Genomic DNA, 25,031 nt, shown 5'->3' with positions numbered 1-25,031 from the left:
TCTCTGGGGTTCTGGGGAACAGGGCATCCTGTTTGTATATGTGTGCCACCTTTGCCACCCCAGGAGACTTCCCTTAGCCCCCCACTTTCCCCTTCCTCTGTGTCCCTCCAGGGGAGTGTCTTGTCACAGGCCAATCTCACTTCAAGAGCTTTGACGACAGGTACTTCACCTTCAGTGGGATCTGCCAGTACCTGCTGGCCCAGGACTGCCAGGATCACTCCTTCTCCATTGTCATAGAGACTGTGCAGGTGAGTTCGACAGCACTCACCTTCCAGAAGGCAGTGAGGTGGCTGTAGAGCTACCAGGGTGAGAGGGAGGCTACTCCTTCAGACTTTCACGGAAACCCAGCTGTGCCTTGCTTCCTTGCTGTTGGGAGAAGGCATCTGCCCTGTCAGCACCTACTCAGGGTCAGCTCTGTCCCATGGCCAGGAGATGCATTCCCTTTAGGTCTGGTCTGTGGCCCCCATGGCTGGATCTCTGCTGTTGGGTACTGAGGGTTGACTGAGGTCAGGGCAAGGAGGGCCCATCTCCTTTTCTGAGCTTCATGGTATACATATAGACTCTTCTGTAGGGGACAGAGTAAAGTGAGGAGAGATGGAGCCATAGGGTTCCCCTGAGGATGGAAGTCCCTGGTTCTTTTAGATCAGCAGGCCAGGACAGGAAGATGAGCCAGAGGCCTGCCTGTGAGTCTTTGTGCAAGACCAGGCCAGGATATTAAGGGGCATGGGGGATAGCTTGGCTTAGGACCTTCTTGAATACTCCTGGGGACCTTCACACACAGTATTTTGTGAAGATGGAGGTGCCCAGGCTCTCTGAAGTTGAGGTCTTTCTCTGGTTAAATGGGTGCTGTTCTGGCAGGGTGTGCAGTGAGGTCACCCTGAACCCCCTCTTGACAGTGTGCTGATGACCCTGATGCTGTTTGCACCCGCTCGGCCACTGTGAGACTGCCTACTCTGCACAACAGTCTCGTGAAGCTGAAGCATGGAGGAGGAGTCACCATGAATGGCCAGGATGTCCAGATCCCCCTCCTGCAAGGTGGGCTTACTCCTCCACCAGACCCCAGGCTGACACAACTTCTCCCGTAGCATCCCTCCTCCTCAGCCTTGGTCCCTGCCTGCTGAGGGTCCATTTGTCTCTCCTCCGGGAATGTGATGGGGGGGTTATCTTTGGAGGGCAGGGTGGATATTCTTGGCAGGCATCCATGCAAGAAAGGAAGGTTTCCTGGAAGAGGAGGACCCAAAGAGAAGGCTGGCTGAGCACTTGGAAAGGAAGGAGCTGATCTAGGCCTGGGAGACAGTACAGAGGGGTAAAGATGCTGAGAGAATTTTTCCTTGATTTGAGCCAAGGAACCTGCTTGCAGTTCAAGCAGGGTGATTCTGCCTGTACTTTGGGCTGGGAAAGTAGTGGAGGCTGACACATACCAAGAGGTCAGGGATGGCTGCTGAAGGGTCAGACCAAAGATGCCAGGTGGGGCAAAACCACATGACCCTCTGTCCTGTGGGAAAAGCCTTGCTGTCCTGTGTCTCCACCTAGGTTGCACAGTGCCAGTCAAAGCAAAACTGCTTTCACACAGCCTAACACCCAAACTTCAGACCCCTTGTTCTCCGTGACTCCTGGCCACACTATGGCCCACAATCCTAGCATAGCACACAGTGGATGAACTTGGCTAGCAAGTACGCTGCATGTCCATGTGTGTTCATGCTGTGTGTCTCTCTATGAGATGATATATATTCCTCTGGGGCAAGGTGTAAGCTCCTATCTTGACTCCATCTTCCCCCTGCAGCAATTGCTGCTGCGTTCAGCTTTGTGCACAGCATCATTCAGATACGGGAACTGAGTTATCCAGTCTGGAAGCCAAAGGCACAGGCAGTGGGGCCCAGGCATGCCCAGCGTGGGAGTTCAGTGGCAGATCTCAGCTTACCTGCATGAACCCGCCTATAGTTAAGAATGTAGGAGCCTCTTCTGCCCTCTTGTGGCCTTGAGGGAAATTACAGGGAATTGTAGAGTATACAGAAGATCTTCAGGGATCCTTGGGGAATCCTAATTGCCTCTGTCCACCCTTCCTGTGAGACCCCCCTTAAGCCTCATGGACGTCCCATCTGCTTCTAACTCATTGATGGTCATTGCTGTGGTCCTTTTGAGACATCCTATCTCCCCCAATTTGTCTGCCTGCCACCCCATCACCTTGCCCCTCTCCACCCCACCCTAAATACTGTCTTGCTGGGTTCCAGGTGACCTCCGCATCCAGCACACTGTGATGACCTCTGTGCGCCTCAGCTATGGGGAGGACCTGCAGGTGGACTGGGATGGCCGTGGGAGGCTACTGGTGAAGGTAGGTCCCTCTGGAGCCATTGCTTCCTGGGAGCCTGATGCTAACAAAGTACCCCTTGTGCTCTGGGCAGAATGGCTTTGTGTGGTGGGAGAAGAATTTCTTTCTCCTCAGGCCCTACACCCCCAGAGTGAGGAACAGGCCTCTCTTGTCTGTAAGAAGCTGGTGTTTGTTTTCTGGATGTCCTGTATTGGCCCTGGGGGTTCTGTCTTCAGGGGCTCAGGTGTCCCTGAGCTGGGGTATCTGGGCCCTGGTGGGGTTGGCAAGGTGGTGGATTTGCTGACCAATCTCCTGGCTGCAATCAGACCTGGGAGCAGGGGCGTCTTCCTGGGTGCCCACTGTGGCAGCAAGGGAAGCACTGGGTTGGAACACAGTCAAGACCCCATGTCCTGTACCCCTGTGGGGAGAAAGCAGCCCCCAATCCCATCTGTGCAAGGTTACACAGAGGTCTGCCAGATTCCTCACTGAGTCACTGGGCTTCTACCTCTGTGGGCCACATCCTCTTGTTCTTAGGGGTCCTGGGATCACTTGGATGGTTATCCAGACTTTATGGAATTTTGGAATGTGTTGTTTCTCTTGCAAAGCCCTTGGCAGGTGGGCAGCACTGGTATTACCACTGCCATTTTATTAGGAGGACAAATGAGGTGTATGGAAGTTGAGAGCCTGCCCGCAGTCCACACCAAGCCATGGCAGAGCAAGGGTTTGCCCTCTGGCCAGTGTCTTCCCACTAGACAAGTAGTTCTCACTTTTTTGGTCTCAGGATTTTGTTGCACTTTTAGAAATTATTAAGGACCTCAAGATCTTTAATGGGGGTTATATCTGTTGATCAGATTAGAAATTAGAGACATTTAAAACATGTATTTATTAACTTGTTAAAATATGACACTAAACCTACTACACATTATTATAACTAACTTGTTTTTTGGGGGGCAGTGGGTAACTTTCCCAAAACAAAGCTAAGCAGTGAGAAGACAACCATTGTCATACATTTCTGTAAATCTCTTTAACGACCAGTTTAATAGAAGACAGCTGGATTCTCGTATCTACTTCTGCAATCAATCTTTTGTGATATTGTGTGTCATGTAGCCTTTGGAAAATTCCACTGTGTACTTAGAATAAAAAGGGAAAAGGCAATAATGACTTTATATTTTTATGAAAGTAGTTTCAGCCTTGTAGATCCCTTGAAAGGGTCTCCAGAACCCCCATGGGTCCCAAGCTCACCCCTTTGAGAACTGCTGCATTAGGATTCTGGGGAGGCTTCTCTGCATCCTGGGGTCCCTGCTCCCCAGGATCCTTGTTATAATTCTATGATGGATGTTGGAGGTTCCTGTGAGATCCTGTTTCCTCCATTTTCATGTAATCCATTCTTTCTCTTGTCCTAGAACCCTTGAGAGAGTCTCAAACTTAAGTCTCCTTTTCTTTTTCTTTTATAAAAAATAAACCTGAAACCACAGACTACAGATCAGGAAGAATGGGAGATCCTCTTGTCAGACCCCCACTTCCAGCTGGAAATAAAGACCCATCATTTCTGGAGCCAGAGGAACTTGCCTGGGTTTGGGAGTCATTTGGTTATAGAGCTGGGTCTCCCGGTCACTGTGCATTCTCTCTTCCTGCACCTGGGCCTCAAGGGGATGCTCCACGGGAGCCGGTCCACTTTCCCAGCCCCCTCCCATGTGGCGCAGTGGGTGTTCTTCACCCTCGCAGTTTCTTGTCATGGGCAGCTGCCCACTTCCTCCTCAACTTCCTCTGTTCTTTGTTTCTCCTCTGAGGAGGAGAGAGCTAGGTTCCTTTCCACGGGAATGGAATCTTTGGGGTGTGATTTGGTCAGTTTAGCTTACAAGAAGAGGATTTGGTGAAGGTTCAGGACAGGAGCAGATGACCATGCACTGTCCTGTGGGTTTGGTATGATTCAGGAAAGGGGGCGTGTGAAGGGGAGGAGGTGGGAGTGCAGGGCTAGCACCTGGGTTCCAGGACTTCTAGGTGGAGGAGGTAGTTGGAGGCAGGGCTCCTGGGGAGGGGATCCCACTGGTCCTCTGGTGAGTCAGTGAGGTGCTTACTACAGGGCCCAGCTCAGCCCCAGCAGAGTGCTGTGGAAAAGGTGCCTGACACGCTTCACTTGATCAGAACCACCATCGAGCACAAGTCTGTTTCAAACAGCAAGTGTCTTCTCAGAATTATCCTGAGCCTGGATGCTGCAGGCCTCTTAGCCAGCCACAGCCTGCTGTCCCTAGATGCATCCACATTTCTAACCCTGGGCCATGCTGACCTCTGAGACGAGCCAAAGTTGGAATGGAGGGTGGAATAGTTTCCAAGAGTTGGGGGGCAATAGTGATGGTGGCCAGTGGGGGTGAGCAAAGGGGACTTTGGGGAGCATGAGCTATGTGTCTGAGAAGGAGGAGGAAAGATGCTGAGAAGATGGGGAGGGGAATCCAGGTTCGTCACCCTTTTGCTGCCTTGCTCAGATCAGCCTTGACTTGTTGGCATTGCCTTTCAGCAGGTGCTGGGAACAGAACCCATCTGTCCACTAACTGAGTTATTCATTTTCAACAATTCGATCATTCAGCAAATATTTATTGCATGTCCACCAGCATGGACGTGCTGAATGTTTGTGTCCCCCACAAATTCATATGCTGAAATCCTAACTCCCATGGCTGTAGGAGGGCTCTAAGTTGCCAGAGCAGAGCCCTTGTGAATGGAATCAGTTCCTTGATAGAAGAGTCCCCAGAGACCAGCTTCTACCCTGTTAGGATGCAGTAGAAGCCATCTCTGAACCAGAAAGAGGGGCCCTGAGGAGAAACTGAATCTGCTGGTTCCTTGGTCTTGGACTTCCCAGGATCCAGAAGTATCAGAAATAAGTTTGTTGTTTATGAGCCATTTGGTCTGTGGTTTGGTTTTAGCAGCCTGAATGAACTAAGGCATCATTCTGGATGTTGAGGGTACAATGGGGAAATAGAACGAGCACAGACCCTGGCCTCTTTTAGTTTAAATTCTCCTGGGGGAAGCAGACAATAAACAGAGCAAACAAGTAAATTAAACCACACATTGTAATAAATCCTGGGGAGATAAATCAAGCAGAGGAGGGACAGCAGGAAGTGCCAAGGTTGGGGGATTTAAATTTTAAGTAGGGAGGTCAGGAAAGGCCTTGGTGCCTAATGTGACACTAGATATTTTTAAAGCAAACAATGAGGGCATCATTCTGTCCCCTTTCTTATTAAGGATATTTACTTGGGCATATTTTATAAGGGTCTATAATCTTTCACTGGATTGTTTATCTTGTACCTTGTTAAGTCAGAGCTAGCAGCCAGAAGGGCCTCTAGGAGATGACCACAGGGACCCAGGCCTAGCCCATGAGGCCTCAGAACATGGGAGGTCACAGGCCTCATTAGTTATGCAGAGAGCTGGAGTCAGGATTCTCAGGTCCAACCTCTGCTCTATCTTCATGTCAGGGTCCTTTCTAGAACCAATAGGTGCCCCCAAGCTGTCCTGGGCAAAAGGCAGTTCCATTTCCCTATCTGTCCCTTGATGTACCCTTTGGCTTCAGAGCTTTGTTCAGCTCTGACTGGACAATGAGTGATGTGCTGATGGTCTGGGGTCTGAGTCCTGGACACCACACAGCATGCTGCCCCAGTGTCCTTGCTGGACTCTACTTTCCCCAGCCACCATCCCAAGAGCCCTGTTTGGCAGGGTGCCTCTTCTTTTCAGTGATGCTCAGTGATGCCACTGAGGTGTTGCTGCTGATCATCCAGTGTCAGCTGCAGAGGACTTAGGCCACACCTGACTCAGTCTGCTTTGCCCACGTGTGGCCAATGGAAGCATTCAGTGGACAGGAGTGGGGTTTGTACTCAACTCTCATGGGGGCTGGGACCACTGGCCTAGACCATCTGTCAGGTGTGGACACAGGACACCTAGGGCTGGACTCAACCTACTGGCTTGTCCCAGCTCTGCCACTATCCCTGTCACCTTGGGCAAGTCACTTGACCTCCCTGGGCCTCTGTTTCTCCATCTTTAAGTGACTAGGTGATCTTTACAATCCCTTCTGGCACGATGCTTCTCTGACCAATGACTGAAGGGCCAGGGTGGAGGGGTAAATGCGTATGTGGCTTGTTTTATTTATTGATTGATTTCTCCTTATACAGCCTAAGGCTTAGTTGCCATTCATATTTATTTTTCACCTGGGGAATTTTTGATTAAAACCATCTCAAAAGTGGAATGAAGTGGTTGCTGCATTGGGGGCTGCTGCTTGAAGGTGATCTGGCCTCTCCCTGCAGTTGTCCCCAGTCTATGCCGGGAAGACCTGTGGTTTGTGTGGGAATTACAATGGCAACAAAGGTGATGACTTCCTCACCCCCGCGGGCCTGGTGGAGCCCCTGGTGGCGGACTTCGGGAACTCCTGGAAGCTGCACGGGGACTGCCAGGACCTGCAGAAGCAGCACAGTGATCCCTGTAGCCTCAACCCGCGCCTGAGTACGTGAACAGCAGAGCCCCAAGCTCTCCAGCATTCGGGTGCATTACGTGGAACAGTGCACCCGCTGTGGGGGTGGAGGGTGGCCGTGCTTGGAGGGGTTGGGTGCACCTTTATTTTTACTATCAGCATTTGATTATCTGCAACTGACTCATTTAGTTTTCAAAGCCTCTTAATTGAACACCCTCCATGAGCCAAAGCCTGATAAAGAAAAGTACAGTTTCTGCCCCCAGATGTTCTGATCTATAGGAGCAGCAGTCAATTGAACTTGGACTTGAATTACTGTAAGATAAATGGACTAGAGGGGCCACGTGCAGGTTTGTCTGCAACAGCAGTTCAGTCCTACAATAACATCCCCCTCTGACCCAAGCCGTCACTGACCCCTTTCTTCTGTCAGTGGGTGTGTGTTCTAGAGCTGCAGTTTAATATGTATTTAAGCCAAATGTAATTAGGAAAGTAAATTGGCTGCAGAAGAAAAACTGCAGTAGTTCCCAGAACCAAGAGTTGTTTTTGCAGAATCTGTTGCTGATAGAGAAGTGGGGATGGGGGATTCAGGGGTAGGAACTGTTGCTCTTCTCTTGGGGATGGGGAGACAGAGTCTCTGTGGTTGAGACTCTGAGGGCGTGGGACAGGGCTCCGTCCATCCTGGGCTTGATCCTCTCTCTTCCCCGCAGCCAGGTTCGCAGAGGAGGCCTGCTCTCTCCTGACGTCCTCCACGTTTGAGGCCTGCCATCATGCAGTCAGCGCTCTGCCCTACCTGCAGAACTGCCGCTACGATGTCTGCTCCTGCTCCAACGGCAGGGATTGTCTGTGCAGTGCTGTGGCCAATTACGCTGCGGCCTGTGCGCGGAGAGGCGTGCACATCATGTGGCGCGAGCCCAACTTCTGTGGTGGGTCCCCACCCTTCCCCTTGCTGCACCCCTCCAGGCACACACCAAACCTCTACTGACCCCTGTGGTCTTGGTCCAATCGGTCTTTTCAAAGCACTTTCTCTGCATCATTTTGCTTAGAAATGGGCCCAGTGGTATTTTGACAAGCCTGGGCTGTGCAGACAGTTCTCTTGCAGTTCTTTTCTCTTCCACCTCCTGGAAGGATGTGGTGGTGGAGGGCTAGCTTTTCCACACGGTGGGCTTATTCCAGCAGAGCAAGTTGGAGTTCCTACCTGGAGGCCTAGCACCTCTCAAGCACTGCCAGGCAGGGATCACCTGTGGTTGCTGCCACCTAGTGTTCATTACTCGTACAATCAGGCTGTGGAGTGGATGGGTCCCAGGTGCCAGGGGGTCCCAGCATCCCTGGAGTCTGATGAAGGCAGTGGGGAATGCTCACATAAATCCTTTGCTTATAATTTTGGGAAGCCATTGATGAACTCCTGGCAAAAATCTTTGGCACCGTATAAAGTTACACAAAGCTGAATAGCATCAGTGTCCTGGTTGGCTTTACATCTCCCTCTGCACTGGTAGATTCCTGGTGCCGGCGTTCTTCTCCCATGCTAGCGGGCAGCTAGAGTGGGATCACTTTTTTGTTGTTGCTATTGCTCTGGGGACATTTGCTGAGTGTCCAGTGTGGTCAGGCCACAGCGATGCTGTGGAACTTGAACCTTCTTTTTTGAGTTCTCCTCAGGAGGTGCCTATCACATTGAATAAAGGGTGGAGCAGATAAAGGGCAGGAACAACCAAGGAAGGCTTTCAGGAGGAGGTGTACTTGACTGTGACTTTACAAAAGTGCTCTTTTGTCAGAGAAACCTTGGTAGAATAGTAGTGCTAAGGTGTGAAAGTGAGGCAGACTTTTCACAAGTGTAAGGTAGAATGGATATTCTGATTTTTAGGGAGAGGAAGATGTGTTTGGAGTCTAAAATATAGGAGATCCCGACAGAAGCAGGAAAACAGGAGCTATATGAGCAGCGGTAAAGGGATTAATATCATGTATTTAAAGAGAAGTTTAGGTGGGGGTTCTCTAGAAGTGTCAATCTTTGGGGTCCCCTGAGCCAACTCATGTTTCAAGTCTAAGCAATCTCCTAAAAAAGAGTAGAGTCAAAAGTAGGGATGAAAGGAAACAATCTACAAATGCATGCAGTGGATCCATCCCTGTCCCTCCAGCCCTGGGACATCACAGGGAACCTTAGACTGGCATCTGCAAGAGCCCAGCTGAAGCCTTTCTGGCTGCTTTCCTGTGATTTACCAGCTAGCTATATGACCTTGACCCTTTGCTAAATCCTCTGAACTCCAGTTTTCTGATTAGAAATTTAGAAATTGGGGAAAGTAATGAGTTAACGAGTATGCCTTGGGTCCACCAATGTTAGAAATTATGCACCACCAGTATGCTACAGCATCCCATGACTTTCCTATTGTAGGATGTTCACCCAGAAGGCCAAGGGCCATTGGAAGCATTTAAAAATGCTTCACAAGTGGCTGCTCATTATCTCCATTGAATAGAATAGGGGAAATGGGCTGGCAGAGCAGTGGCAAGCCCTGAGTTTTGGGTAAAGAATGTCCTGACTCTTGAGATTTTATGATACTGCAGAAGGTGCTGGGTGGTGAGGAGGAACTATCTCTGGAGATGTTCAAGGATGAGAGGGATCTGTCTCTATGGGTGTATGTCACAAATGACCTTGGGCTGTTCCTCTGAGCCCAAGGGTAGTTGCCTGAACTCCTGTTCTTGCCTTCATCCATTTTCGACTTAGGGTTCAAGTTCAGCAGTCCCCTGGACCCAAGCCTCATTTTCCTTTCCTGAGAAGTGAACAGAGCTCCCTAAATCACTGAATACATTCATAGGAAGGAAGATGTCACACCAGTTGGGAGCATTTATAGAGCAGGGACTTAAACATGTAGCTACTTCATGGGCTGCTGTAAGGAGAGTCAGGAGAAACAGATCTTACCCTTGTAAAATGGTCATGTTTCCTTTGGGAAGATAAGACCATGGGCTCTTTGAAGGCAAGGACCAAGGCTTAACATCTTTGCCTCCCTGAACCTCACACCACCCCAGCTTATGGTGGGTGCACAATACATGTCTTCTAAACTAAAAGTATGCATTGTTTATTCTGGGCAAGAAGACTAAAGGAGAAATTGAATAAGCCCTCAAGCTAGGCTAGAGACAGTCTATCAGAAAAGAAAAGTTCCCAACTCCAGCTTCTCTTTGATGGATGAAGTGTGTGCTTGTCCCTGCAGACTCAAGGGATCGGCTTCCTTGTTGGACAGTACATCCCATCTTCCCCTCCCCTCCCTCAGCACATTCATCCAATGGCTCAAACTCTCCACTCTGTCAGAGAAAAGTCAAGGTCTCAGTGATTAGAAGGCCCCCTCCCTTCCCAGCTACCTTCAGACACCAAGTCAAAGGTGGTCTCAGGAGGGAGGCTGCAGGGTCTTTCCAGAGGTTCATGGCCAGGGGTAACTTCTACAGCTTCTGCCAGATGCTTCACCTGTGAGCTTCTGCTAAAGAAATGAGAGGCAAGGATTCTAACAATTCCAGGAAGATTGTGTTCAGAATGGGCTTTCATTGCTTGTTCAGCAGCCAATGAGCACTGGGAAGGAATTTTGGAAGGGAAAAGGGCACCCCACGTCTCCCATGTCCTTCTTAGCAAAGAATTTCATCATCAGAGCGTTTGTTAGACTATCGGTACGTACTGCCCATGATGCAGGAGTGCCAGGCCCTTTGGCCTGGATCTTTCTCTGGAATATTCCTCCCATCCAAAGTCTGCTGATCTGGGCCTGTTTCCCCAGCAATATCATTAGTAATAATAACACAGAACACCTGCTGTGTGCCAACCGTGCCTCTAAAGGTGTTGGTTTATTTAACTTTCACAAAGACACAGGCAGATACTGTTATATTCCAGTGAAGACAATGCTGAAAATCATGTAGCTAACTAGGGGTGGAACTGGGGCTTGAATTCAGGTATTTGGGGGTGCAGAGCCCATTCTCTTAACTGCTTCAGCGCTCTGCTCTACTTCCTCCTGGCGTTTGTCTCTTATGTCATTTCTGTATTTTGCTGGGAGAGGTCACAGAGAGTGAGGGCTGTGGGTAGGTAGGGATGCCCACTTTTTTGGGGTAGAAATAAGAGTGTCTGTGCTCTTTATGATTCACATGTCTTCAAAAGGACTGTTTCCTTTTTAGAGTAGAATGGTTAGAAGCATGTGCTTTAGGGCTACCGAGAGCTCAAATCTTGCTTCTGCTTCTTCCTGGGAGGCATGACCTGAGCAGTCCCTCAGCTCAAATCTTAGTTTCTCACCTCTGGAAAGGGGGTGACAAGGGCTAACTCAGCAGGTGAGGCCTGAAACCTCTGTGAAGAGCAGGGGACACAGTAGGTGCTCAATAAACGGTAGCCATTGATGTCATTATCATCATGGTGGTGCTGGTGCCTGTTACTCCCACTTCTTTTAAATATTCAAATCCACCAGGATTTCTTCCATGTCCTGGGCCTGGAGAACTCAGAAGTGACTAAAGCAATGCTCCCTCTGGTTAAGATGGGGAGAAACGTGTGTGTTCATTACTATAATACCCATTTGTGTGCCTGAAGAGATGCTTTTGTTCATCGTGGGAAAGGAAGGTGGCGATTGCACAGATATAATTGGGGGTCACGACTCAAGGGGTGGTACCCATGTCCTTGTTATCCTTCCTTCATCTCCCTTCTCTTCCAGTGCTGCACTGCCCCCGGGGCCAGGTGTACCAGCCGTGCGGAACACCCTGCAACCTGACCTGCCGCTCCCTCTCTTACCCGGAGGAGGAATGTGACGAGGTTTGTCTTGAAGGCTGCTTCTGCCCCCCAGGGCTCTACCAGGATGAAAGGGGGGACTGTGTGCCCAAGGCGCAGTGCCCCTGTTATTATGATGGCGAGATCTTCCAGCCCGCGGACATCTTCTCAGACCATCATACCATGTGGTAAGTGCAGGCAGCTGTGCAATGGCACCACCAGACAGGAAAATGGTCCTCCGAGCCTTTCATTTCTTGGCTGGGTAAAGCCCTGGAAGGAAGTGAGTTGTGTGGACTCACACAGCAAGTCAGAGGCAGAGCTGGGATTTTACCCAGGTCTTCTGATTTTCTTATTATGCAGAAAACTAGAAACTCAAACTATCAGTAGGCTGACTATCACATGTCCCATTTCCATGCTCTAGGTCTCTGTTTCCCTCTTCTGAAACAGGAAATGGGAGATTTCCCTGTCTTTCTCCCCTTCAGCCTCCTGTCAGTGTTCTCAGGCTGAAATAAGCATTTGATACAGAAGAAAATATGCCTTGGCAGCATTACCTCAAGGTACACTGCTGTCTCAGTCCATTTTGAGTTGCTATAACAAAATATTTGAGATTAGGTACGTTATAAGGAAAAGAAGTTCAAAGTTGGGCAGCTGCCTCTGGTGAAGACCCTATGCTACATTATAACATGGCAGATTTATCACATGGCAGGAGAGTGGTGAGCAGAGTGTGCAGAAGAGAGCAAATGTGGAGTGGCTTAATTTTTAACCACCCATTCTCTTGATAACTAATCTAGTCCCTCTTGACATAACTAACTCCTGCAAAATGGACATTAATCCCTTGGAGGGTGGTGCCTCCATGCAGTCCTTCCCAACCTCTAGGTCTCACTTATAGTTCCCACCAGCCCTCAACACTGTGACACTGGAGACAAAGCTTCCAGCATAAGCATTTTTTTTGGGGGGTGGTGGGAAAATTACATCCAATAGCTATCCTGGTTGAAATCATGCATTTCCCCCTAGAATAGCTCAAGGTCATGCTTGCTTCTTGCAGCTCTTTGCCCGGCCTGCTCTGACAGTCAGTTTCAAAAAGGCTGATGAGATCACAGAAGAATTTTTGCCACAGAACATTTGTAGAGCAAACATTTACCTGTCCCCTGTTTTGTCCCAGGTTCTGGCTAAGAATTGGTGGTATAAACATGAGTCAGACACAGTGTAGTCTCCAAAGAAACTGACAGTCTAGTAGGGGAACCAGTTAAAATGTCCCAGTTATGGAAAATTTCAGAAAGACATAGAAGTAGAGAGAATAGTATAAGAAGCTTTAACGTGTCTATCCATCCTTAGTTTCAGTGATTATCTTATCTATTGTCTCCTCCCCTTTCTGACTGAAACAGTTTAAATAAAACTTCAGATATTATATCATTTCATTTGTAAATAATTTAATATGTATTTCTAACAGATAAACACTTATAATAATAAAGACAACCATAGTACCATTACTAGTCCAAATATTAACAATAGTTTCTTAACATCTAATATTCAGTTCATATTTTCTTTTTCCTGTTTGGCTCAAACTTTTTTATAATTGGTTCATTCAAATCTAGATTCCATGTCTACAAATTGCATTTGATATGAAACCTTTTCTCATCACTCCAGTGAGATGAATTTGCACTCCTTCCTAACTACATGAACCCAAAGCATATTGTTTATACTTCTATTGAAACAGTTATTACTATTGGACTTCTATTTCAGGAAAATGTGTTGTGTGTCACCTCGGGACCCTGAGTGCCCCAAGAATAGAGGCCATGTCTTGAGCTCTGATCCCCCTGTACCTCACACAGTTCTGGTTTGAGTTGCAGAAACCTTAACATTTTGTAGATGTGTCATCTAAGAGACATAAAAAGCCCTGCTCATTCAGGAAGGGGAATATTACTTCCATTTGGGAGGAACCAGGGAAGACTCCATGAATGAGTTAGCTTTTGACCTGGGGGAGGATTCCCATGGTGGAGGTGAGGTAGGGGTGATTTTAGAGGAAGCAGAGGAGTAGGGACAAAAAAACAAACAAACAAAAAAAACAACAAAAAAAACCCCCACCAAAACACACACACACACACACACACACACACACACACACACACAGAGACACACACACACACACACACGGAGTGCTCAACAATCTTCAAGGTAAATTCTCCAATGGGAACATGGGTCGTATGAAGGAGAGTGTGTTAGCCAGTTTTCCATTACTGTAATAAATGCCAGAGATAAGTCAACTTAAAAGAGGAAAGGTTTCTTTTGTTCACGTTTTTAAAGGTTTCAGTCCATGACAGATTGTAGGCCTGTTGCTCAGGGCCTACAGCATCACACTACATCATGGTGGGAGGATGTCATTGTGGAGGCCCATTCACCTCCTGGTGGCTGTGAAAGAGAAAGAAAAAGATCAGGATCCTACAATCTCCTTCGAGGGCTCATCAACAGTGACCTAGAACCTCCCTCGAGGCCACATCTCCTAAAGTTCCCACCAGCTCCCAGTAGTGCCAAACTGGGGAATGAACCTTTAACATAGGGACCTTTGGGGGACGTTCCAGATCCAAACTCTAGCAGGCACGTAAGAGTGGAGTCAGGTTGGGATCAGGATCAGGGCTCTTTGAAAGAAGCGAGGGGCTCACTTTGCAGTAGGCAAAATGGCCTTTGAAGGTTTTGAACAGGGAATAGGATGAAGTGGAGTGTCAGGGAGGGGGTTCTGGAGGCCACATGAGAGTGAAGGCAGGGAGACCAGTTGTACCCCAGTGTTGACACAGAGTGATACAAAGGTAGTAAGACCCTGGACCAGATACTAGCAGTGGGAATGGGGAGTGGGGGACAGAAACTAGAGCCATTGGAGGTGTGAATGGACTAGTGGGGTATTTAAAAGCACCAGAGGTTGAAGATGGCCCCAGGGCTCTGAACTTGAATGCCTGGGAGGATGGTGATGGCAGAACTGCAAGAAGCTCTCAGGAGTAGAGGGAAGATGATGAGTTTGATTTTGGCCTTAATGACTTTGAATTACTAAGAGAACATCTTGCTGAGTAAATGGAACCAACAACTTGAATTGTAGGGTTGGAATTTGCGACATTGGGCTGGAGAGTGGCAAGCCTCACCAAGAGGAGTGGGCCCAAGAGCAGAAAAGAGGACTGAGTCTAGAACTTGTTCAGAGGGTAAGAGGAGGACCAGGGATCCCATCAGAGACAGCAGAGGTACAAGGCCAGTGGGAAGGACAGAACCAAGACAGAGCCATGGTGTGAGGATTAAGGGCAGAAGGGAATATGGAACATCCATCCTCCAAGAGTAGCCATGTTCCAAGGACGCTCAAGTCCCTTATCTAGAAAGGCATGGTATTTGCATGTAACCTGTGCACATCCTGCCATGTTCCTGAAGTCATTGCTAGATTACTTATATTGCCGAACACAATATAACTGCTAGGTAAACAGTTGTCACACTGTATAGTTTAGGGAATAATGGCATGAAAAAACTCTGTACATGTTCAGTGCAGTCATAACTTTTTTCCTGAACACTTTAAAAAATATTTTTTTAGTTGTTGGTGGACCTTTATTTTATTTATTTACTTATAAGAATCGAACCCAGTTCCTCACACATGCTAGGTAAGCACTCTACCACTGAGCTACAACCCCAGTCCTCCTGAATACCTCTGATCTGTAGTTGTTGAATCTGCAGATATAGCACCTGTGGATACAGAGGGCCCACTGTCATGTCATCCTCTGCTGGTTCAATATTTTGGCTTTAGCTCAGGGGTTGTTTTACTATAGTTGTCCAGCTATACTTTCCAAGGTGTTTCCCTTCAAAATCTTAAAAAATGCTGTAGGGCAGGCAGAGCTTGCTTTTTCTAGTAAAGAATTTGAGGCTTAGAGAGGTTATCACTTTCCTAAATCATCCAGCAAATGACCAGAACCCAAGGACTCTTGAATTCTTCATATTACACTGAGAACAGACTGTTGAATTTGGTGACCAGAAGGTCAGGGTGGCCCCCTGCTGCAGTACTGTGGTGAGGAAAGAAGTCAATCTACAGAAGCTGGGGTGACTTGGGGGCAGCAGCTGTCATCAGTTGTTTTTCCATAGCAGGGAAGGTGGGAGGTGGCATGTAGCAGCCCATAGTGACCATGACTGGGAAATAGCCCTGGCTTCCGGCTCTCTTCAGGGTTTGACAGCAGTGACATCAACATGACTGTGTGCTCTTCCTGTACCAGGGCTCAATGCTATGGTTTTCTTTTTGCATTTCATGTAGAAAATTGAATTTCATGGAGAATGTGTGCCTGAAGGAACTCAGGGCTTGTTTGTGGTTATTTATTTTTATTCTTTAAGCACAAAACTGAAGGACAACAGTAGGAGGAAACGCTGGTGATACCTATGGACAGGTGGGAGGAAGGTGCACACACATTTGTCTGGGGGTTCTTCACACTCCTCCATTGGTCACTCTGACGGCCAGCACAGCAGGACTTACTGTGCTGCAGTCCAGGTTCTGACCAGGAGTTGACTGAAATTCTCATGTATTATAGCGCAGTGGAGTGGCTACAGTTAACAATAATTTATTGTATATTTCAAAATAGCTAGAGGAGAGAAGTTTGCCTCAACACCAAGAACTAATAAAAGTTTAAGGTGGCAAATCTGTCAATTATCTTCATTAGATCATTGCACATTGTGTATGTGTGAAAAAATATCACATTATATCCCACGAATGTGCAATTATCTGTCAGTTAAAAATAAAAACAGCTGGTGCAGTGGCACATGCCTGTAATCCCAAAGGCTCAGGAGGCTGAGGCAGGAGGAACTTTGCAAGTTCAAAGCCAACCTCAGCAGTTTTGAGAGTCCCTAAGGACTTAGTGAGACCCTGTCTCAAACAAAAGTGAAAAGAAAAGAAAAAGGGCCAGGGATATGGCTCAGTGGTGAAGTGCCCTTGGGTTCAATCTCCGGTACTAAAAACAAACAAACAACAACTCCCCACAAAAAACAAAAACAAAAACAAAAACAGAAAAACCCCATATTAAGTACTTTATGAAAAGCCTTATGCTGGATACTAGTGATATAATGGTGAGCAAGATCCGTTACAGCTTTGACCCTCATGGATCTTATAGACTAGTGAGATACAGTTGTTAACCAGATAAAACTCAAACACAAAGTTACAAGTTTGGTAAGTTCTGGGAAGAGAAACACCTGGGCTAGCAGAACTTGAGATGGGGTTGGGGCAAAGGTGGTATATGTGTGTGTGTTGGGCAGAAGTGACATTAACTCAGAGGAAACTGCAAAAACCCTGTGTTTAAAGGATTCAAGATTCACAGAAGGCCAGCTGGCTGGAGGGAGAGAGGAAGGCAGGGGTCACATCACACGGGGATTTGATCTTTATCCGAAGGCCTGTGGAGGGGAAGCTGTTGAAGGATTCAAGCAGTGATGTGACATAATCAGATTAAGGTTTTGAAAAGATTCTTGGCTGTGAAGAGGGGTGTTTTGGAGAGAGGCAAGAGTAGGCACAGGGATGTTGGTTAGGAGACTTCTGCATTGTCCAGACAGGAGGCGATGGCACTTCTTCTCGTGGCTGTGGGCATAGAGAAGTGGATACAAATGCCTGCCATGTGGAGGAGGCAAAGTCCAAGGGTGTGGTGGTGGGCAAGGGAGAGGGCAGTGTCAGGACGAACCTTGGCTCTGTGGCTGTGAAATTGAATCAGACGGATGGTGGTAACGAATCAGGCTGGCTTTGAGACACCAAAGAAAGCCATCCTGTCGACATGGGTCTGGGGTTCGAAGGAGAGGTCCAAGAGGCTGTTGGAAAATTGTGAGTCATCTCTGGAACTGGAGCTGGGTACAGGCATGGCAATATGGTGTGAGAAGCAGAGATGTCGCCGGTTGGAGCCTGGGGAATGCTGACGTTCAAAGACCAGGCTGAGGTGGAGGTGAGCTACAGTCTAGCTTGAGAAGGAGCAACCAGGGGAGTGGGAGGAACTAGGGGAGATTAAACCAAATTCTCTAAAACAATGGAGTAGTTAACAATAAATAATGTTGAAGGGGATCAAGTAAGAAAAAGAACTGGAAATCGTTCCATGGGATACAGTGACACGGAAGTCATGGGTGACCTTAGTAAGGCAGGCTTTGCAGAGTGATGGGTCTGGGAGCCCAGCTGCAAGGGGCAGAGTGAGGGAGAGACAAGAAAATGGGGACAGTGGGTGCTGGTGGCTCTTGTGAAGTTGGGGTGTGCCTTCTCCTCTGCAGCTACTGTGAGGACGGCTTCATGCACTGCACCACCAGTGGAGCCCCAGGAAGCCTGTTGCCAGACACTGTACTCAGCAGCCCCCTGACCCACCGCAGTGAGTACTGAACCCCCAGAACACTGTTCACTTCTGCTCTGCCCTGACTCTTGAAGCACGGAGTCCAGGAGAGAGCTGGGTTGCACTGTCTGTCTGCGCATGTATGTGTTCAGGCGCATGTCTGATTTTGCCCAAATTTGCCAGAGTTTCTGGGTTTGTGTGAGTGACTTTCAGGCCTAAGCATGACTTTGGATATGTAAATCCAAATTATTGAGTTGAGAACTATTTTATTTTGTGGACAGGGAAAGGCCAAATATCTGCAAGATGGATTTGTGAGACCTCCATTTTGCCTGCAGTGACCTTAGCCCAGTGGATAGTGGGGTGGGTCTGTTGCTTTGATTATGATGGTGATCACCCTTCTTTGATGGCTTCTTGCTTCCTATGGGCATGCTGAGCAAGTCACCTCTTTGAAAACTTCTCAGATGGATTTGAAAGAGTGGGGTTTGGGATAGTTGCTCTCAGTTTGAAGGTCCTGATGGTTGCTGTACTGTTTGAGGACAAGATACAGAATGGACAGTGTGCTGACCTTGTGCTGGTGGGACTACATTCACATTTCTGGGTCACAGGAGCTCTCCTTGCTTCCAGAAGGCTTGTCCTTTCTTAGAATAGAGTCTTCCAGTGGGAGGGACATAAACGAGCCATTTCAACCTCCAGTTTGACCACTTCCGTTTCTGCCTCTCCCTTTCCATGCACTCTTTCCCCCCAGGTGACCCAGCTCTGTGCCATGCCATTTGCTTTCCAGCTTGCTCTTGGTGATCCCAAGAATGGGGTTGGCTCAAAAGTTGAAATCACAATGTGTGACTCGAGGCCACTGAGTCCTTCTGTCTGTCTCTTCCCCTCCCTCTGGTGGCACTCCCCATGCTCCCACCCTTCGCTGGGTCCTGCCTCTTAGTCCTGAAGGCTCCTCTTGCTCAGAGTCTTCGAGTCTGGACACTAGAAGGCATTGCATATTTTTCAAAGTCAGGAAACTCCAAGAATTTTGTGCAGATTGGGAAAAACCATTTAACCTTTTGGAGTTTCAGCTTCCCAACAAATTTTCATGTAAAAATAAGGTCAGGAATTCCACCTTTCTTGCATATAGGAGATGGTAAGTGCTCTAAATGCTATTAAGTATGCCAGTTTTATTTTTTTTGAAAGAAAGGTGTATCAAGCACCTGTTCTCATTATTATCCAGTCAGCCATGGATATCTATGATTTGCCAGGAAATATGATCTCTCAATGAACAAAGTAGATAAAAGGTCTTTCTTTGCCTTCACGAAGCACACATCCTAGGGGGCTGAGTGGAGTGGAGTGGTGTGGACAATCAACAAATAAGAGAAATATGTCAGATATATCAGATGCTGAGTGGAACACATGCAGGGTATCAGGTGGAGAAAAAAAAAGCAGGGTGGGGAGATAGGGGTGCCAGGGGTTGGAGTGCTAACGTTAATAGGGTAGCCTAGCAGAGGCTGGCATTTGAGCAATTGGCTTCTTAAAGTCTTTGTGGTTGAATGACCTCTTCCTTCATGATTGTAACCATCTTAGGAATGGTTCTGTTGGGCCCCACTAAGGCTCCAAGTTAGCCCCCTATTGCCTGGGTCTGGCAATTGCTGCAATACATCCAGATTCAACGCAACCTGCTACATTGGGATCGGGGGCATAAGAAGTGGAGGCCATTGGATGAATGCTGGGGTCAGAAGAGTCATCACCAGTGTGGGCTGAAACTCTTAAGCTCCATGAGTACATGAGGTGTCACCCCTGTTCCACGGAGGGAACCTGGCTCAGGTTTCCACCCTACTGAGCAGCGTCTTGTTCCAGGGACGAGGCATCTCTGGGTCTCTCAAATGAGTGACAGCACCTAGGGCATCGAAGGACAGTGCAGAAGGTGGATCCATTCACTCCTTCACTAATCACCTCTGATTTCTCTACCTTCAAGGCAAAAGGAGCCTATCCTGTCGGCCACCCATGGTTAAGTTGGTGTGTCCTGCTGACAACCCTCGAGCCGAAGGGCTGGAGTGTGCCAAGACGTGCCAGAACTATGACCTGGAGTGCATGAGCATGGGCTGCGTCTCTGGCTGCCTCTGCCCCCCAGGCATGGTGAGCTGTCCCAGACCCATGGGTGGGCACCTTCCCTTCCATTTTCCTGCAGGTAGGAATGAGTGATAGGGCTATGGAGTCAGAGAGAGGAAGAGCAAGAGCCAAACAAGGATGGTCATGGAAGAAGTGGTGATGGGTGTGGGGGTAGTAGGCAGAGTCCTTGATGGCCCAGTCAGCTGCCAAATCAGGGAGGGAGTTGGGAGGAAAATGTCTGGGTTGATCCTGATGGGATCTGACAAAAATATAAGATCTTGGCTCACAGGGGCACCCTAGGAAGCAAAGAAAGCATTTCCAGAAAATATAAGTAAAAACAGGCATTTCTACTAGAATTCTTCCAAGGGCTGCATTCCATGGTATGAAGATGGAAGGACACACATATTTGCATGTGATTAGCATATATGCGTATGACTTTCTATTTTAAAAGAAGACATTGAGGTCCCTGCTAGCAAATTATGGGTCTTCCCCACATTGAGGCTTGTTTTCCTTGTCTGTCAAGTGAATTGTGATGTCTTGGCCAGCTCTGTACGTTCATGATTCTGGGGCTGCGGCTGCATGATCCAAGCCCATGTTGGTCTGCAATACCTGGCTCCTTTGTGCATCTCTGGGAACCGCTGCTGGGGGCAATGGTTGTAGCATGTCCAAGCACACTTATCTGCCTCCTAAATCTAATCTTAGGTCAGTTTTGTATTAAATTATTATACATATATTATTTTTGTTACCCTGAAGAATGCTATTTCTGGATTTTCTTTTTCAAATGCATTCCATCTTCTTTCCTTCCCATGAATCCAATTTCTCACACCCAGAGTGGTGAGGAGTTGGGACAGGGGATCTAGAGGCCAGAATGTGGGAGAAGGGGTGGGGAGCAGAGAATTAATGATGCCCAAGACTCAGCTTGAGGGGCAGTGTCCTATGCCATGGGGACTGTCAATGTTCTCTAGAGGGACCTTGGACTTGTTACCAGTGTCCCTCAGGAGGGTTGGCATCTGAAGCATGAGCAGAGCAGATGTTCTCTTCTATTCCTTCTTCAACCATTTTTCCTCCCAGAGAGGCCAGCTCCTATTCCTTTTCTCCTGGGTGTCTCTCTGTTTTAGCCTCAGAGGGTTCTGGAACAGTCTTTTCTAAGGGGAGCTAGAGGTTGGCTAGTGAAAAGTGTAGTTCAGTGCTGTAGGAGAAGGTGGATTTGCATGGATGGTCTGTAAGGCGAGGGGAACTGAGACCCAGGTAGGGGTAAGAAACGGGAAAGGGCAGAGGCAGCTTCCAGGTTGCTCTTTATCCCTGGGGTCCTTATTTTGAGTGTCTCAGAGCTTTGGGGGGACACAGATCATTGTCCTTTCATTATACCTGTAGGAGTTCTGACATTGAAGAAGGCTCAGGCAAGAAAGAGGGCTTCTCCACAGACTTTGTCAGTCTCACAGACTCTTTAATTTTAAAAACATTTAAAATGTTTTTTGATTTTTTTGAGACAGGTTCTCACTATGTTGTTCAGGCTGGTCTCCAACCCCTGGACTCAAGCAGATCTGGACTCAAGCAGTCCTCCTGCCTCAGCCTCTTGAGTAGCTTGGACTATAGGCCTGTGCCACTGCACCAGTCTGGTTCAGGGACTCTTTTAAATGAAATATTTCTTGGTCATGGAGAAGACAATCCAGATAGTCTTAAATATTAATAAACACAATCATTGCATTATGACCCCAAATTCCCACATGAAGAGTGAGACCTCAGCTATAGCACGATCAGGTGCCCTTTGGCATCCTGAAGTCTCTGGCATATGTTCTGAGGACAGATCTGTCACCTAACAAGGGGGCTTGCTCACCTCCACCTCAGGGAATTACAAATTTGAAAGCTCGTATCACAAGAGATTGGGTCATATTTATAACTTACTCAATACCTGGCAGAGCAGAAAAGTCTGTGTAAGTTACAAAGTGAGCACAGGGTGCTGTCTCCAGCATGGGACATGTGTTCCTGGACACAACACAAGGAAAAGGGAGCTGGAAACACCATGTTTGGGCTCATTTGATGGTGCAGATCTTATACCCAGGGGACCTTCTCTGTCCTCTGTGAGAGGTGGTAGGGTTTTGGCATGTTACCAAACCACTGCATTCTGAAGACTTAAAAGGAGGGGGCAGTTGCTTTTTCATGGGTGCAGATCTCTGAGAGCCGGAGGAGCACTGAGCAGGAATCGTACTCCAGGGCTGAGCTCCTCTGGACATCGTTCCTGTCTGGCTTAGTGTTTCTTACGCAGACATTAATTTTCTACCTAAGGCTCACTTACCTCCTCTGTAACACAGGCACAGAATTCCTATTCTGCATTCATCATGCCTTAGTTGTCGGCCCAAAGGAGATGTATGTGAAAGCACATTTAAAACCAGAAAGTGCTACAGAATCATAGGAATAGCTTTATTGTTGTTTTCATAAATAACTAAGGTTCACTCTCAAAAGCTGTGTGGCTCAACTTCTCCTCCTGTCCACAGGAGGGATCCATGTAGGATCTGTTTTCTTTAGTTTCTCATCTGTTGTGGACCAGTGTTTTTGTAAATACAACAAAATGAATAATCAGAAAAGTGAAACCAAAAGAAATGACATACAAAATATGAGTCCCTCCAATTTTTATCAGATACAAAAGACATGATATTCCTCTGTCAGATTTCCACAAGAATATCTAAATATTCATTTTCTGTACTTGCATCAGCATGGGTCGGCCTGACCCAGGGATTGCTCTTGAGTAGCCTTGCCCTTGGCTGCTGAAGACTGCCTTTCCTCCTCCCAGGAATGTCTCGGTGTCCACTGTCAGCCCAGAAGCACCTGTTTCAAATCTGGAGGAGGGAGGGAGTCATTCTCTTTCTGATTGGCCCAGGCTTGACACCTACTTGGAGTAGAGGTTTTTCTGGCCCACTTCTCGAGCTGCAGGTTCTCTCTGCTCCTGCCACTGCTGCAAAGTTCTCCTTGCATGGGGACAAGAAGGCAGGATGCTTTTGATAGTGGCCAATGCCATGAGAAATGGTTGGTGGAGAAGCTATGTGGAAAAGGCATTGTGTTTTAGAATCCTGAACTTCCAGGTTTGAATTGTGGTTTCTGACATTTACTTAACTGAGTGGCACGTCATTAAAAACCTTTGTGAATTAATTTCCTCATCTGTAAAACTGGATTAGGAAAGCTTTTTGGAAGACTGGAGATGACAGTGCCAGGCACACAGCGTTTTGGAGGTGGTGGCTTAATGACCACTATTTGTAAGTTCATGGAGGAAAATCAGGAACTCATTCATCACATACTGGAAGAAACTTTTCAGACATCTGGGTTCACATTATGAGACTCGCTGGTCAATAAAATCAGAAGGTTGCTCTTGAAGATTTCCCAGATTGTCATCTATTTAGTTGTAAAATTTTCGAGTGAACGTTTTCTGCATGAATCGTTCACCTTTAAGTTAGATATCATCTTTCTCTACCACTAGGTGGCAGAAAAGCACAGCTCACAGCCCTGTTCCTTCATCTGGGCTGTAGCTTTTACTGGGACCAGTGCAGGGTAGCAGAGCTGGAAGGAACCCTGAAGACCTGTCACCTCCATCCTTTCTACCACACAGGATGGGGTGGGGGGACTAGGAAAGAAATGAAACAGAGACAGTTCAAGTCTGTGTAATTATATGGTGGAAATTTTGAACTCCCTTTGGGAGGTCAGGCTATTGGGTGCTCAAATGCTTAGGTCTCTGGGGAAAATGAAGGACTGCTGTCTGGGAGATACTAATTTTCCTCTTGAAATCTAGTGGTTACATTTTCTAAACTGGCACCCAGTTCTGCTGTTATTTAGGTAAATTCCTGGCAGTTGTGAAATGTGTTCCTGTCTGTGATCCCTGGATCCTCAGTATGAAGTCTGAAAAGATTTTAAAAAATACACAACTTGGTCTTAGGGGCTTATCCAGAGTGGGTCTCACATGTGGACATTGGGAATCCTAGGATACCCAAGGAAATGCTTCTATCTCACAAATATTTCCTACACTTAAACCACAGTTTGTCACCAAATTAGACTTCTAAACATAACAGGCATGCTTTTTTTTTTTTTTTTTTTTGGTTAACAAGCATCATCTTAAACAAAAGCTTACAACTTCATAAATCCTCATAGGAAGAATCATTCACACTTTAGTGTGAGTTACTTAATTATATTGCTTTCCTTCTAGCAAAAATGTAGTAAAAAGCTAGTAGAAATCAGCTGTATTGAGCTGGAAGTATCAATAGGGAAGTTGAATTTCCTGGAGGGAGATAAAGGCATCCAGCATGCACACCAAGACGCTTGGGAGCCCTAACCCCAGCCTGCTTGCAGGGGACAGGGGAGCACATATCCTGCTGAGGTGAGGCAGGTCAGCAGGGTTCTGCCTCTTGGACTCCATCTCCACCCATCTTGCATGGCTTTTGTCTCAGGTGATGTTTCCCATTGTGAGGCTTACCTGGTTCTGCTCACTAGGAGCCTTAGGATGCATCAGTCATTCTTATAATGGCCACTAGGTGGCAGGACTCAAACTTGTGTTCAAGTTGACAAAGTTGGGGGCATGTGGGAATGAACCCTGAGTGACAAAGACTTTGAAGATTCAGGAAGAGAGAGATTTTTCAGCCCCTCCCTGTTCCTACCAAGCTGCCATCTTCCCTACTGGGCTCCTGAGCTCACTGAATTACCAAGGATGTGGCTGACCTGCATCTTCCTCGCTCTCTACACTGGTCCTGCCCCATTGCTTGACCTGTGAGGGACTCAGAAACACCTCCTCTGGTGGATAGAGGTGGTGTTAAGTGGAGGATAGTTTTCTTTCCATCCAGGTCCCCACCACCCCATAAAATTTTAAGCTGTTGTCCTTGACACAAAAGTTATTTGTTCAGCCACCCTGTTCCTAGGGCTTTGTGTACTTCCAAGCCCTTAGAACTCAGGTTTGCCTGGGGAGTGACTGGTTTGCATGGAGCCTGAACCATCTTGTAAGGGAACTTCTCACCCCCTCAGGTAACCAGGGTACATGGTCACTTCATTTGGGGGTGACTGAGGCATCTAAGGTCAGGCCATACCAGAGCAAATGTCCAGAGCTGCTCCTGAAGTTGAGATAGAAGCAGATCTCCATACTGGGGTCAGGGGGGTTTGACTAGCTCTTTCTGAGCCCACTGGGGC

At 47.6% G+C, this 25,031-nt stretch overlaps 1 protein-coding gene across 1 annotated transcript in view; it reads left to right on the top strand.

The window, feature by feature from the left end:
• The window catches only part of Vwf (von Willebrand factor), a 151,903-nt gene that overhangs the window by 43,494 nt on the left and 83,378 nt on the right, over window positions 1-25,031 (top strand). Inside the window, exons 11-18 of the mRNA XM_047549520.1 lie at window positions 112-248; window positions 897-1,035; window positions 2,232-2,332; window positions 6,598-6,793; window positions 7,466-7,681; window positions 11,423-11,663; window positions 17,725-17,819; window positions 19,735-19,895. Coding sequence (XP_047405476.1) covers window positions 112-248; window positions 897-1,035; window positions 2,232-2,332; window positions 6,598-6,793; window positions 7,466-7,681; window positions 11,423-11,663; window positions 17,725-17,819; window positions 19,735-19,895 — 1,286 coding nt within the window. The remainder of the gene's footprint in view (window positions 1-111; window positions 249-896; window positions 1,036-2,231; window positions 2,333-6,597; window positions 6,794-7,465; window positions 7,682-11,422; window positions 11,664-17,724; window positions 17,820-19,734; window positions 19,896-25,031) is intronic.

The sequence above is a fragment of the Sciurus carolinensis genome, chromosome 4, assembly GCF_902686445.1.
Source record: "Sciurus carolinensis chromosome 4, mSciCar1.2, whole genome shotgun sequence".
NCBI classification, from domain to species: Eukaryota; Metazoa; Chordata; class Mammalia; order Rodentia; family Sciuridae; genus Sciurus; species Sciurus carolinensis.
The sequence above is the reverse complement of the archived record's forward strand: the minus strand, read 5'-3'. Positions and strand labels throughout refer to the sequence as shown.